A 15,644-nucleotide genomic window follows, 5' to 3' on the forward strand; every position below is an offset into this window, starting at 1 on the left:
TATATATATATATATATATATATATATATATATATATATATATATATATTCCTACCATAACGTTCACTCTAACGAAGTGAACTGATTTAGACAAAGACCAAAACATACGAAACCATTCTTAATTCTAATATCGACTTTATGCACGGTATATATTGTTATATTATAAATTATTTCTAAGTATATAACTCGAGTATGGTGAATAGTTTGACCGGAGGTAGGTGATTTCAATTAATTCACAAAAAAACTTTTTAATAATTTCGGCGCAAATGTTTCGGCCGAAAAATTCTGAAATATTTTGCCTCGTCAGGGTTGTGGCTGTTATTCATTGAACCAAAACTTTATGGTTTCAATAAAAATATATGATATTGTCCATAGGGAAGTAAATAAAATATCAAAAGGTAATATTAAAAGTCAATTTGTTGAAATCGGATTGTATTTGAATTCAATGTCTAAAGGTAAAAGGTCTGATGCAAATATTTATAAATCACGAGTTACATCGAAAAAAGAGTTGAGAAAATATTGAGATTTACTTTTCTCTGGAAGAGTATTGTTAAACGGAGATTATGTGTAATTATAAGAGCTGGAAGGAGTTTGAAGGGACAAGGAGAGGAATCAATGTGCTTCTGCATAAAAGTAGCAAAAAGAATAACATTTAATTAAACTTATTTCCATTTTTCAACCTGCGGTTTGGTCTATGTCCTGTGCTGTACATAATTCTGTCAAATAGAATGAATATTGAACTAAGAGGAATTAGTGGTTTCAAATATAGTATATCCTATCAGTTCATATACCTCGACCTAAATCCTATCTCACACCAAAATAAAGACGACTATCTACCTATCAGTTCAGGCCCGCTGTCGTTATTACAGAGCTAAGCTAATTGAATACATAAAATGTCATGTTGATCTTCAAGTGGAGCCATAAATTGACGTGCTGATTTCCTTCCTTTTCGCCCCCTCAGGCCAGCCGATAGAACGATGAAAGACGTGGAAGCCATCGCAGCCCGGCTCCGGAGGTTGCCGGCCTTGGACCGCCTTCCCCCGGCCCTTATCCACCAGGTGGCCCTGTGTGGGTATTACGAGGACCTGGAGAAAGGAATCACACGTGAGTATTTATTCTAGTGCTCCCCATTTACTTTCTCCCGCCCTCGACCACGAGCACTTTCATTGACCACGCTTACGATTCCTCGAAAGGTTTTCAGCTTTAATCATTCTCCTTTATTTTACTCGTCTCCCGCCGGCGTCGGCATTTGGCTCTATTTCGAATTCCTTCGGTAGTTTAAATTTTCGTGGAACCGAGAGGTGGGCGCGGAAATTGAAGCGCTGAACATAAAGAAGCAGTGAAATTTCGAGGAGCGAAAGGCATTTCACCCCCAAAACCTGAGAGTGTATAACGAGCAACCAGAGTTTTTGCACGGCTGCTGACACAATGACTTTTCTCTTTTAAATTTCAATTTAATTATCCACTTTGCATATTTTCTCACTTATGCGGTCTTTTTTCATAAAATTCATTTTTTTAACGTCATTCTCATAGCAGTTGAATTATTTCCTTCCCCTAAATTTTAATCTCTCTCTTCTTATTTCCTTCTCAGATCCCTCCTACGCTATAACATGGTCTATTTTCGACGCCTCGTCGTAGCAAATCCTTAAATCATATTTCCCATCGAGAAAAAGTCTAAATAACACAGATTGAAAACAGCAATATTTGCTCGCAATTCTATGAGGCATAGTGAAAGACCCTCACTAAGATACAATGTAAGAATTATAAAATAATAAATTTACACCATTTTCCAGGATTGGCCGCACGCATGAGGGAAGCAGCGCTTGTGAATTGGAGAAGTTTAGGCATTGGGGAATGAAATTCCTCTGCATCGTATTCCATTCTTTCAAGAGTGTTTTATTATTCGAAGGAGCATTAAATTACTTATTGGTGCCCAGGAGGACGCCAACATTAATGCCAGACTCTTAATGTGATAAGCTGATGAATTCTCTCTCTTTCCAAACGAATGTAAGCGGGCCACGGAAAGACGACAGTTGGGAAAATTCTGACTATGCATTTGAAATTTGGTTAATGGCTCAAGGGTCACGAATAATTAAAAATGTGGCTCTCCACGCACACAAAGTTCAGATAGCATCCCTTAGTAATTTTCCCACTCGAGTAAATCTCTTTTCAACCCCCCTGCGTTGCTATTCCGTACGTCCGGTATTATGAATTGCTCGATTTAAAGACTTTTAATTGCTTAGCGGTGCTACGGGATGATCGTATTTCATATGAAATAAAGGCTTTTGCCGTTGGAGGGTCAGAGAGAAAAATTTAAGACCTCAGGGAAAGAAGCGATGATTTGTTATTTATTTCAAATCTAAAATGTTCTTTCCTTCGATATGAATTTGATTGTAATAATTTACAGCGCCTCAATACCTCCGCATCATATTAATACGAGAATCATTGCTAAGAAATGGATGATATTTTCCCTTTAAATTCAGGTCTTGATCAAAATTTACTCGTACCTTTCCAACAGCAGGGATCAAAGATATTTAAAGTGTTCTGAATTTGAAATTAAATGACATCCGTGGTCTTCTGAGGTTATCTAAATAATTTTAAGAATATTTCCCTGAATCTTCACGCAGTAAGGCCATCAACCACATAACTCCACCACTGTTATTAAGCCTATGGTAGGTTTGATTGCTGAGAATATATCTCGCCTTATACCAATCCAAACGGCCTGTGACATTTACTCATTAAGGTTACGCGCTCCTGATCCTTTCCCTATGCCACCTGCGGATTACCAGCGGGATCCGGCGCCCATAAACTAACTTAGCCTGGGCAGGGGCGTCCAAAGGCTTCGCTAGGATTTCTGTTAGGGACTTTCCTATCAATAGCCATTCGTGCCACCTCTAGGCAACCGTAACTCTTCCGATCTTATTACCAGAATATCTCATGGAAAATGTATTCACATCCACCCAAGAGAGGAATAATGCTGTATCAATACGTATATAAATGCGTACTCCAACAAGTAGTCTAGGAAATTTTATTTTTTAAATGATCAAATCCATTGTCCTTAAAAAATGTGTTAATGAAAAAGCAATTACTGTTTTCTTATATTGTAACGTTCAAGGTAGAGTTTGAAAATATTGAATATGCCTACCTTTCGTAGCCTCACGTAACAAGATACTAAAATAAACCCTTCTTCTGTTCCGCATACATTCTATATCCCTCCATTCCGTCCTAAATACTTAGCCTTTTCCTCCCCATGAATCTCTTACTTAACATCCCACTCTCTTCGAGCATCACAGTTTTCCACCTACTAACGCCAATCAAACTACTCGCATTCACTTTAAGTGCCTCCTTAAGATTTCTTCCAACAATTGCTCTCAACCGCCCATCAAGTTAAGTACTTGTTCTTTTGTTTTCCTTTCGGTCAATCTTATCTTTTTCATCCTTCACGACACCCGCACCACAAAAGCCCCAAATTACGCCTATCAAAGGAAATAATGCATGACAAACCCATGCTGAGTAAATAGTATATTTAGAGCTCGTTCAAAACCTATATTTATTGAGAATATTCTCTTTGATGATAATTTAACACTACGTGTAATTACACTATCTTGGATTCGGTAAATGGTTTTACGTATGCGTAGTTTGACAACTGATTTCGATCTGTAACGAGGAATGCTAACTCCTTTCTTCTCCTTTCAGTATTCCGCCAGGGAGACAGGGGCACTAGTTGGTACGCCGTCCTCTCCGGGTCGCTCGAGATCAGGGTGAACGATGCGCCGTCTGGGGCCGATGCCGTTGTCGCAGCCTCGACTGGAGGTGCGCCCGAAAAGGTAGGCAACCCTCATTACGTCCCCGTCGAGTCTTGCAAATCCCTCTAGTGTCAAGGCCAGGGATTACATGCTATGGCATGTATAGGTTACATATCTGCGGACTTACTGAACGTAACCATTATGCTGCGTATATGTACCGCCAGACTGACATCTGATTTGAGTTTGCAAGGTAATAACTCTCTCCACGCGGAGAGTCATTCTCTCCATTGATGTTGTCAAAATAGACGTGTTAGGTATATTTTCCGTGGTTTCCTTCCAATGTACTGTTATTGTTTTTTAGGTTTATGATTAAAAAAATGCGTTAATTATGAAGCTCAAAATGACTCGATTTCAACAACTTCGACTTAGTGCAGCTCTGCAATCACTACAGAGAGATAACTTCATCCTATTCTCCGTAACTGCCCCTTGATCGTCTCATAGTACCCAGTGTATTCTGATAGAAGATGCCCTATGTTAGTGGTATCGAATAATTCTTAAGTTTATTTTCCTTTTTCTAAGCTGCATGTTATTAGTTTGGAAAGAAAGTGAATGGAAGAGGCAAGTGCTTATATTTGGAGTCAATATTTACTGGTATCAGCACCAATATCCCACGGTTTGTTACAGTCACTCGAAAGATAACGTAAATGGCTGCAGAATCCGGTCGTTTTTTTTCAGTTTTTACGAAATAGATTCAATATCTACGTTGATATAAAAAATACACTTTTTATGTAATTAGGAGAGATAGTGTTTTTATCTAGCCACAAATAAATAATTGCGAGTGAGGTCAGATTTGGGAGAAATTATTGTTTGCCGTAATACAAACTACGGTCAACTCTTACTGACTGGGAATGTTCTTTCGCTGACTACAAATTGATTCTGTCATTTTCAAGTAAGGTAAATGAAATGCGTTAGGGTGCACGAAAGGTATTGATTTGACTTCAAAATAAATTTCATTGCCTGTGGGTACCTACAGGGTTCGTCCGGAAAATAAGTGTACTGAGCTCAGGAAAAAAAATTATTACACTTTTACATATCTTAAGCTAATATTCCTCAAAATAGGACCCTTGTGAGTCGATACACTTGTTCCAGCGGCGTTCCCATTCCTGGAACGCTCCTCACTACACCACAGCTCAGAGCCGACTGCCTTTTTCAGCGTCGCTTGCCAACATACCCCCCTCCAATCGCAGCCCGTCAGAGCGGTGCTGGGCGCGCCTGGAGTGGCGGGAAAAAATCAGTACTCTTATTTTCCGGACGAACCCTGTATACGAGCTTTACTTTTTTATGACTTAAATTAATTTCCCTGCCGATAAGTTCCAATTCCAAGACAACTACCAATTACCACAGCCTACGTGTCTCACTCATCAATTAATGCTTGAACACTGAAAATCCTCTTGGTTAGTTTTATTTTTATAAAACGAATATTTAAGAGTGCGTTTTTCATTGTAACAGAACAAATTTCGCTATCCGAGGCAAGCATTCGGAATGGCACCTTCAGAATCCAGCAGTAACTCATTTAAGTTGGGCAATTTTCTGATCAAGTTAGTTACATGTTTATTTTAAAGTGTACTCGAACGTGATTAGGCAAGTAAGAGTCGATTTTGGGGGTGAAATTTTGACGAGCATCAACGAAGGCACCACCAACAGTAACGATTTTTTTCGTTTATTGAATTGTATTGCATCGAAAAATATGAGGTCATACTTTTAAACCTTAAATTTAAAAAAATGAAACCTATGGAAATCTTTTTCAATATTTTAGAACGATTGAATGCAGATTATTTCTTCTTAGGTTTTACTGATACTTCAATCCAATTGAAAAACGATTTATTGTCTAAATATCTTTATTTTACTTAATAATCAAGTTCAATTAATTTAATTAGTATATAGGGTGAAGTAATGAAGTGAGTAGAAACATTTGTTCAATTTATTATGTTTTAATCATATAAATTATCCGAATCAAGTCAGTAATTCCTTTCATAGAAAATATAAGATCTAGCTGAACGCCTTAAGGATGTACATCGAAAAGCTTTTAGCAGTTCAGCCAAAGAGTTTCTGGTGAGGAGACAAGTGCAATTACGATGTGGATACATGCATGTATTTTAACCTGTTTTATCATATTGTGGCCAAAGTGTGACTTTGCATATGCGAAGTTTTATAGTATTATCTTCGTTTATCGAACGGAAAAACGTTCATTGGGTTTTAAATTAAATTAAAAAATTAATAGAGTAGTTCAACTGCATTAAGTTAAATTTCATAAATGTTTACTCAAGTATTGGGTCCTAAACGTATTCTCGGTAGTAATAAGCTCAGGAAAAATAATTGATATAATATATATTTCGTTTGAGGTTTCAGAAATTTTTATAAGTGATTTTCCTACATAGATGTTTAGAAGGTCAAATAGCGCTCCCTGCCATTAATTTATTTGGAACTTCAATTAGTATTTCATTAATTTCAGCCAACTTACAAACATTTTGTCCAGAAAAACGCATTATATTAGTAAAATGTTATTATATTTAAACATTTTTTTAATTTTTTCAGTACATTCAATTGGATTATATTTCATATCATTGCGATATTTATTTAATGATTATCTCATAAATTACCAATAAATTTTTCAATTACGTTAATTTTTCAATCTTATAGATGAAGTTGATGCATTGTAGAAATGCACAATGATCTTAATACAAGAATTAAAACATGTGCATTTATAGTGCTTTTTAAGTTTTGCCTGCGAATTGTCAATGCATTAAAATTCATCTGCACTTGAAAAGTATGTAACTAGTCGAAAAACAACGTAAATAATGAAATACCCATGTAAAATACACAAAAGTTATAGTCTTTGCGATAGCTTTTGCATTTTGTGCATGATACGGACACCCTAGACACTAGAGCAGACTCTAGGCCAAGGAGACGCGAATAGGTAAAGTTTGGAATCCACCTCTGAAGCTTTTAAAAGAAAACTACCATAAACTAAACTTATATCATCAAAGACAGAACTTGATAAAAGATTGAGCTCCCTAATCAAAACTTGCAACTTGAAACTGAGCCGAGAGACAGCGTACGTTATTCATGCAGTTTCCATGATTTGAAACGCATCGAGCGGCTTGATAGTTTCATTCCTTCACCCTTGAATGTCTAACCCTATCTCTCGAGAGGATTACGTACTCTATAGCAGAAGCCATTTCTCATATTATAGGGGACTAAGGAATCTTTAACCGCAAGAAGGGAATGAATATTTTAGCTGGCGATGACACGACAGCTCTCAAGTTAGTGTCAAAAACATTTTTGTATCCTATTGATATGTATATCATGTGAGTAATCTGTTTGGATAAACCAATTTACCTTCCTGCTATGTCTGAGGAGGTGTAATTTTGATAGATGCAGATGAGAAACTCCTGAAATTAATATGTTGGTATGTCGGTGTCATGCCCATATTGCGTTAAGAACTTAAGGGATTTCACAGATATCTCCCCCTTCGTGACACATTGGTTAAAGATTTTTCACAAATCAGTGAACAACAAAACATAGTAGGTAATGAATTATAGATTAGATGGAATAGTGATTCATCATCTTTCTAGCAATAAGGTAACCAGAAACCTGTTGTGAATTGATTACTCATAGGACTGGCCACAGGATATATGGAATCGACCGTTTCTTTTGCCCCTTGGCTGCGTCGTAGATCGCGGGAAAATCGCTTCGTCTCTTCGGTTTGAGCAATTTAAATCGATGAGCGGGCAATGATGATCCTACGATTAGGTTATCTGAAATTTTACTCAAAGCAAAGTATTCTATATATTTTTTTCAATTTTGAAAGCATTACCTCGGTAATCCGAATACTAATTAAAGAAGACTTCATGCACTCAACCGATTAGTATTATGCATGGTGCTGGGCAACTCGGCGAAGTTATACCTTAAATGTACGTAGCTTGGATTATGGGCCTCTCGCAGGTTAAGTGAAGTCTATTGCACCGTTCTGTCAATACTCATAACTTCCCATAATATTGCCGGTGATTTATTAATCAAAAGTATATGGAGGGATGATAATATCGATAAGATATCAGCTCAGCATTAAAATATTGCCCAACCCTCTGTGTAATTGGACCTGAATCCCTTCAAAGAAGTCCGTTGTCAGTCATTGACTGAGTGGGAAAGGAAGAATAGAAGCCAGGGCCGAGATAAAAGCTCGGCGTCGTTATACGTAGCTCGTAACGAGAGTCAGGGGGACCACGACTTAATGCGTCATTTGACGGTGCCATGAACGCAATCCACGTAGTAATCAAGGATAAAAAGGAGCGGCAAATAAAAATTTCGTCACCGCTGAAATCCAAACCTGGTCCTCGGTGAATGGAGTCGGCATACTTTGTCTCGCCAGTCCTATCACCTCTATTTGGCGCCGCGCATGGACGAGAATCGTTTTAAGGTTGGGCGCTATGGGATTTAAAAGTGTAGATTTGAATACTTCCCCGCTTCATAAAGGTTGCTAACAGGCATTATGTAATATTTTTACCGTTAGACGCTCCATGGCGTTTTTGCTGTCGAGCAGGGTCGATGGAAACGCATACTGAATGCTCTAATGTGCGAACAATACCCGTTGACTATTCGAATTGAATAAACGTGTCCCGACGCCCCGTTAAATGAAAGAACCTCTGTCTTCCGTCACAAAAATCCATTTGATCCCCGGCAGCTATTCGAGATGATCCCTGGAAATTGGAAGCGGAGTGTAACTGCATTTGTTCGTCCCGCTCGGCGGTGCACTAACGATGTCTATTCGAGGATGAACTCCGTCTGAAGCTTGTTATGGGGTGTGAGGTAATTAGGTCACTAGTAGGGCACGGGAGAGGACCGAATGTGGTGAGGTTCTGGCCTAATATTTGCCATTACTTTACATTAGTCGAGTCCCAAAGGTTCAAATGGATTTATTTGAAGTTCTGATTGTGATTTTTTCCATCAAATAATCGCTGGTGAAGGCTGAATTGCCAGTATTCGGGAAAACTGTTGGCCGCAATTAACTGTATTGGTTCACATAATGAATATATACATTTCCAAGGCCTAAGGATAAATAAGGATAAGTTTGTAAATAAATGTAAGTAAGTAATATCAAATTGCTGCGAAAATAATAAATGGTATTATAAATAAATAAAAAAGTAGATAATAAGCGATAAAAGAATTAAATTAAGAATTGAAATGAACTCTCTTTGGAAAACCATTTTAAATCGGATTTAAAACATTATTATGGAAAACATTGATGATGATGTATCAATTCTTATTCATGATATTTATTCTACGAAACAAACCACATACGATACTCTGTCTCTCTCACCGTGAATTGAATTCGCGATGTAGCTAAAAAAAATTTAGTATTAGTATAACTTTGGAAAATACTATATAATGATGAAAAATAAAAATCTTGTTATCACTTTAACAACTCACTAAAAATGAAGAGTTATATATTATAGTTTTGGTACGGTTCTTTCGTGCTTTCCACTGTAATACCCTTTATCCTTAGTGGTTGATTAGTTGAGTTCTAAATTGATATTTTGGCACTCTAGAGTTTACCATTCAACCAGCTTTCCAAGCGTATTTGCATTGCTAGTACAATGGCTAAAGACTTATGCAATTAAGCGTTATCGGGGGCTATATTCGTCATGATTCTCGTCTACCCGAATCTTCCATGGATTAACTATTTCGCCCCTCCGAGTCAGTCCTTCCTTGGAGGAAAAAGCTGTTTTGTGTATTAACCGTTTTGCGTTTGCGTAATCATTTTATTTTTGTACAGAAAATGGGTTACACAGCTGGTAATTTCTCATAATTTACAATACAAACCTTTCCCCCAATCCTTTTCCGTTGTTCAAATATGCGTAAGATTTTTAGGAATGATCGAGCACTTGAAATTAGACCCCAAGTAATCATAAAATTTGCTCCAACCGAAGATTTTATACCATTTGAAAAAAATACCTCATTGGAAAGGGTTGCAAAACCTAAGCTCTGATTTGCACTAGTAATGGCGCTTGCTATGGTAAGGGTGCCTACGTACTTTTGTCATGACTTAAATCATAATAATTATTTTCCTCCGTTACAATGCTTAGTTTTTCTAAGATTGATTTTTCTAAACACACGTTTAGGATAATTTTAGTCCTTAGCTTTCTAATTGCTTTAAAATGATTCGCCTTGACCGGGATTCGAAGTGGATAAATCGAATTCTCTCTGAGTGTTTCAGTCACTTATGTATTTGAGTGTCTTCTTAAACCGTGAAAAGAGTTCGAGTCCCGGCCTGGGGGATTAAATTTGCGGCGTGAAATTCACGTAATTTGTGTTTAGAGCAGATTGTTAGTTTGCTTAATTTACCGTTGCGGATTTCCCTACGATTTCTTCGAATTTCACGATGATCAAGCCTTATAAAATGGCGCACGTTCGAATTTCCTGCCGTTGAACAAGCTTGATCCTATTTCTCGTTAAAAAACTCGGGATCTGATGCGTTGGTTGAGCTGTTGATCTTGACCGAGAGTCTCAAGGGTTTCCCTTCCCTTGCGGTAATTCGGGATCCTTGATGCCGAATTTCCTCCACTTCAGCTCTCTTCAACTCTTAAGAATGCAAGAGACGGTGCCCCCGGAGCCGTTTAGAATGCTAATGCTATCAAGCCCACCCGACGTGACACCCTAACAGGGAGGTTGCGCAGTCACCCTGAGCCGCGCCGTAAAGGGTTTCAGAATTCACCTTCTCCCTCTCCCATTCTGATTCACATATATCGCTCAGTCCGACCATTGGTTTAATTTCAAGTATGCTCTTTCTTAATTCGCTTTGTTAAAATGGTACTTCTTTCAAACCCCATTGTACAGCGGGTATTCCACAGCTTCTACTCCCCTGACCACTGAACGGGTCCGTCAATTGGGCATTTGTCCCGTCTATTCGTAACAATAATGCTTTCATAAGTTATGCAATCGTGGATCAATCAATAGCAATAAACAAGCCAATGTCCAGATTATTTAGGTTATTCATGCTTATAATTTTTGCTCCTCAACATGTATATTAATGCGGTGATTTTGAAATCCTAGACTGTGGTATGTCATTTGTGGGTATTTTGATTGAATGAAAGATACATTAATATTTCACGAGTGCGATTACCCAGTTATTTGTTAAAGTTGGCGCCCAACTTGTCATTGTATTGCGAAATTTGGATTATTTTCTCGATGTCAGCATAACCTATTTTTTAAGGTAAATTAAATATTTATTAAAGGTAATCCAAAATGAACAAGTTTTACCTTTTAAGTTTGGTTATAAATCTTTTAAAAAATCACCAAGGCATTCATAAACACTGAAACCGTAGGTTATGGAACACTGCTAACCGGAAAATGCGACTTTATTTAAGATGTGAAGGAAGTGATTCCACCTCCAACAGTCTTGATTTAGGGTCTTCGAGTCTTCCAGGATTAAAATCCCAAATGACTTAGTTATTGAATGAAACACTTTTTTTGTAGCAATTTTTCACAAATCAGGTATTTTTTTCGGAATCTCGTCCGGTTCGTGTTTCAACTGCTATTCTTTCGGACTTAAAATTCTCAGTGTAATTTTGATGAGAATCGATATCAACGTTAAGCAGTATGTTTTTATCACTTTTCCATAGTTACTATTTCCAACTATGTGCCCCCCAAATTTAATCTGTTCGTGACCGGCTGAAATTCTACAGTCATAGAATTATATGTATGTGCAATTCAGCATCTATTGTGCACGGTAATGAATACACGAATGCACTTGAATAACCCCGAGGGCGAAAGCTGGCAAGTAAATCCTATGTTTAAAAAGTCCATTACTCGTATCTAATCTTTTATTTTATTCCATGCTGCGTTTGGAGGGATAGTCATTGGCTCAGTGCGCTGTTTTTTAATTTAATCTTATTTTTGTAACTTTTGGATTAGTTAATCGTTGCATTAATCAATACATTTCTTAAAATCTGAAATGATCGCTTTTAGTTGAATTGCAGATATTAAAAATAATATCGTCTGATTGCCGCGGTCAGATGATTTATCTTCGACTGGCAGTTAATAGCTACTACGAAAATTTAATTTTCAGCTCAGGCCGTCTTTCCTAAATGAAAGTGTGGGGTGGCTAAATGCCGGAGGGGAAAAGGCGGAGATTGGAAGGAAACGGCGCCGAATATGGGAGAGCAGGAGCCGCAGTTAGCCAGTACTCGGATTCTAGCCTGGTGACAATGAAAGAAGGTTGAAAAATACATATAGTATGCTGTAGAGAGACCTCGTTTTTCAATTGCTCTCCCAAAGCGGACAATGGCAATTCACGGCTGGGCCCACTCGGAGTCCAGCCGTGGATTGGTGAAAGGCCGAATATTTTTAATGGTTTTGATGATATTTTGTGAGGGCAGTTATCACACGTGGGACATAAAAATTTTTATGGAGCATTAATTTCCGGGTTCCCCATAAGGAGTATTCCATCGCAGATTTGGCCCCGGAGCTCAGGGTATGCCCCCTCACCCCCTTGTTTCTCCTTGTCAAGTCACGGTCGAACTTACTTGAACTTGTCCGCACCCATCTCCACTCTCCTCGCCCTCCCTTCCCCCCCCCCAACTTGTCCCCCACCTTCGCTCTCACCCCATCCGCCCCCGCACCCAAGCTCTCCTCCGGCCTTTCCCAAACTAATTTCCCCCACGTACGTCGCCTCCAACTTACGCCCGCGTCCTCCCCATTCCTTTATCTTCTCTCTCCCTTTTCCTATTCCACTCTCTTCTACGCTCAACCACTCTCTTCGCTCCCCACATCGTCGATACTTTCATCGGAGCCAGTCCCCCATCCGGCGAATTCGTAGAACTGGGAAAGCTTTTAAATTAAGGAGGCGATGGAAGTCCAAAAATATCGAGGTGGGGAGCCGAGGGGTTGGCTGGCGTGTGGGTGGTCACCGTCAGCTGGGTGCGGGTGGGGCGGGGTTGAAACCTAAAATGGGGTCAGACAATGTATAATTTTTAACTTCCTAATTAGGTTGGATGCAGAGTTTTGCCGTTGAGTGCTCTGGGAAGGGAGATTGTCGTGGTAAAGTGTACAGCGGTGAAAGGGCCGCATTACCATCTCATCAGCCCTCACAGACAGGTGCGCATGGAGGACACCCCTTGAACCATTTATTTTCTTTGCTTTTCATTTCTTTCGTCTGGGGGAGGGAACGTGGGGAAGACTTGTAAATATTTGTCAACTGTCAGTTAAATACCAGCCCTGCTGACATTATTATTATGTAAATCAGTGGCGAATAACTTTTCTTTGGCCTAGTGCTAATTTAATCTTTCTTCAACTTCGCTCGCGTTGCTAAGGAAGTTGGATCAAGAGGTTAAGTGAGTAGAGTTACATTTATTATATTCCGATTAAATATTGCAATTTTTCCCGTATAATTTATTTAAAGACATGATTTGAGGGGGAATAAAATATAATTATATGGTAATAAATCTCTAATTGTTTAAATAACGGGAAAAATTAATGTGTTGTCTTGAACTGCACATACCACATAGTCTCTCGAGATGAAGTAGTTCATGAGCATAACAGCTCTGTGGCCGAGTCCAATTTTCAATGCGACCTCAGGGGAATGTCAAGGACTGGGTCAACTATGAAAACAGTTAATGAATTTCATTTTTGCCCTGGGAGTTTTAAGCAAGTCACTCCAAGACGTACTTAAAACCCCTCGTATATCGTGTATACTATTCCCGATTGCGCATGGTTTGCTGATCGAGGGTTACATGTATGTCTACCGTAAGGGACGTTCAATATTTTTGGAGAAGAGTGTACGAACAAGAATGTTATTTTTATTTCAGGCAGAATTCGTTCACTTCACAAATTATTCCAAATGGACTCCGAGTCGCCTGCTTGACTTTTATTCCTGAAATGAAATTATAGCCAACCTCATCCATCAACTTGTCCCCAAAATGTATATTGTTCGAAAAATTCCAACAATTTCCAAGACCCTGTCGCTGGACTTGCGAATCGCGAGTGCAATACGATTCGTCGATCGCTGCTATTACTCCTGCCAGTGTGCCTCTTAGTAACCTGGTGAAAAATATTCGCTGTTTCATCAAAAGCCATATTCTGTGCGTACGGTCAAACACATTGGGTATGTGTAAACGCACATGGCACTTTTGTCTGTACTTTTGTCGTAGGGAGAAAATGTTAAAGGGAATGCCTCATAGGGTGAATTCAATATAGGGAATATACAAGATGCCTTTCAGTCACATAATCAATGTTAGTCATTCGCAAAATTAGATTACATAAATTGTGTGTGATTAATTAACCTGATTGTGTAACTTTGGTGATTGTTTAGCTAATTAATGAGGTTGGCAACTCGCGCTAACATCCAAATACCTCATGCTGTCTTGCGTGCAGCGAAGTTTATTTTATGCCATTAATGCGATGACAAGAATGTGTATGTTATAAGGGTGACGGGGGTAGACCAGAGATAGCGAGCCTCCCTGTGGAGCCGAAGGTCGTTTCCCGTGACCGAAGAAAATTATCAGATTAGGAAAAATATGTCAATGGTTTTTCGGAACGAGGCAACGAGAAAAATAGATGTACCCATGGTGAAAGGCAGCAGTTTTACCATTAGGCACAGGTAACGTAGACCGAATGGGTCGGTCCGGCATCAGCTGCCACAGCTGATGCCGCACGGTATCGGCCGCAGTACTGCGATGTGTAAGACCATGGGAAATTACCATATTATTCTCCCTAGAATATGCAACCTTCCATTCAAATATGATAAGATGGCTTCCCTTCCGATAAAACATTCCGGAGGTAAACTAGTCCCCGAATCTGATCTCCGGGTGGGCACTACTGGGAGGGGAACATCAGTCAAGGTGGATAAATGCAGAATAGGGACATGAAACGTTAAGTCATTAGGGGTGTGCGGAAAATTAAAAAATGCCAAGATGGAGTTGGATAGGCTGGGGGTAGACATCCTGGGAGTGAACGGAATTAAATGGGTGAGGACAAGCGACTTCTGGAGTGACGGCTAAAGAGTGATATAATCGGGAGACAAACAGAAAATCGCAGGAGTAGGCATCATGGTCACGAAGAAATGGGCAGGGAAAATAATATCATGCTGGAAATATAATCAAAGGATATTGATGATAAAGTTAGAGGCAGAACCTACGGATACAGTGATAATACGGGCGTATATGCCGATGTCCAGCCATTGAGATGAGGAAATAGAGGAAATATACGAACAGCTGGAAGAGGTTCCAGGAACAATAAAGGGAAGGAAAACCTCATAGTGATGGGAGATTGAAACGCTGTAGTCGGCGAGTGGCGAGAGAAGAGTAGCGTGGGATACTTCGGATTGGGAAAACGAAACGCCGCGGGAGATAAACTGATGAAATATTGTAACGATAAAAACATGGTAGTGGTAAATCCATCTTAGATTAACATCCGAGAAGAAGATACACATGGAAGATGCCTGGAGACAAAGTACGATACCAAATTGACTTCTTTTTCAGAAAGAGATACAAGAACCTAGTTAGGAAGTGTAAGAGCTACCCCGGCGCAGATATAAATAGCTATCACAACCTGGTGATCATGGGCAACAGACAGCGATACAAGATGACAAAGAAAGAGACAAAGCATTCCAGATGGAATACAAATATACTAGAAGAAAAGAGCGCAAGAGAAAATCTCACCACGGCTATCAAAATGGAAGTAGAAGGAAATAATGAAAATACCAGCACTGAGAGTCGATGGAAAGATGTGAAGAATATAATTACCAAAGATGCGGATGGGCTCCTTGTGATAAGTAAAACACCTCAAATGTGGGTCTTATGGACGAAAGAAGAAAATACAAGCATCCAAGAAATGAAAGTGAAT

The 15,644-nt window shown here is 39.0% G+C and overlaps 1 protein-coding gene across 1 annotated transcript in view; it reads left to right on the forward strand.

Moving 5' to 3' along the window:
* Positions 1 to 15,644, forward strand: part of Epac (Exchange protein directly activated by cAMP) — a 368,014-nt gene that overhangs the window by 141,365 nt on the left and 211,005 nt on the right. Inside the window, exons 2-3 of the mRNA XM_071589665.1 lie at positions 962 to 1,104; positions 3,697 to 3,827. Of these exons, the coding sequence (XP_071445766.1) occupies positions 962 to 1,104; positions 3,697 to 3,827 (274 nt within the window). The remainder of the gene's footprint in view (positions 1 to 961; positions 1,105 to 3,696; positions 3,828 to 15,644) is intronic.

Source organism: Hetaerina americana, unplaced genomic scaffold (assembly GCF_022747635.1).
Source record: "Hetaerina americana unplaced genomic scaffold, ioHetAmer1.1.p SCAF_4, whole genome shotgun sequence".
NCBI classification, from domain to species: Eukaryota; Metazoa; Arthropoda; class Insecta; order Odonata; family Calopterygidae; genus Hetaerina; species Hetaerina americana.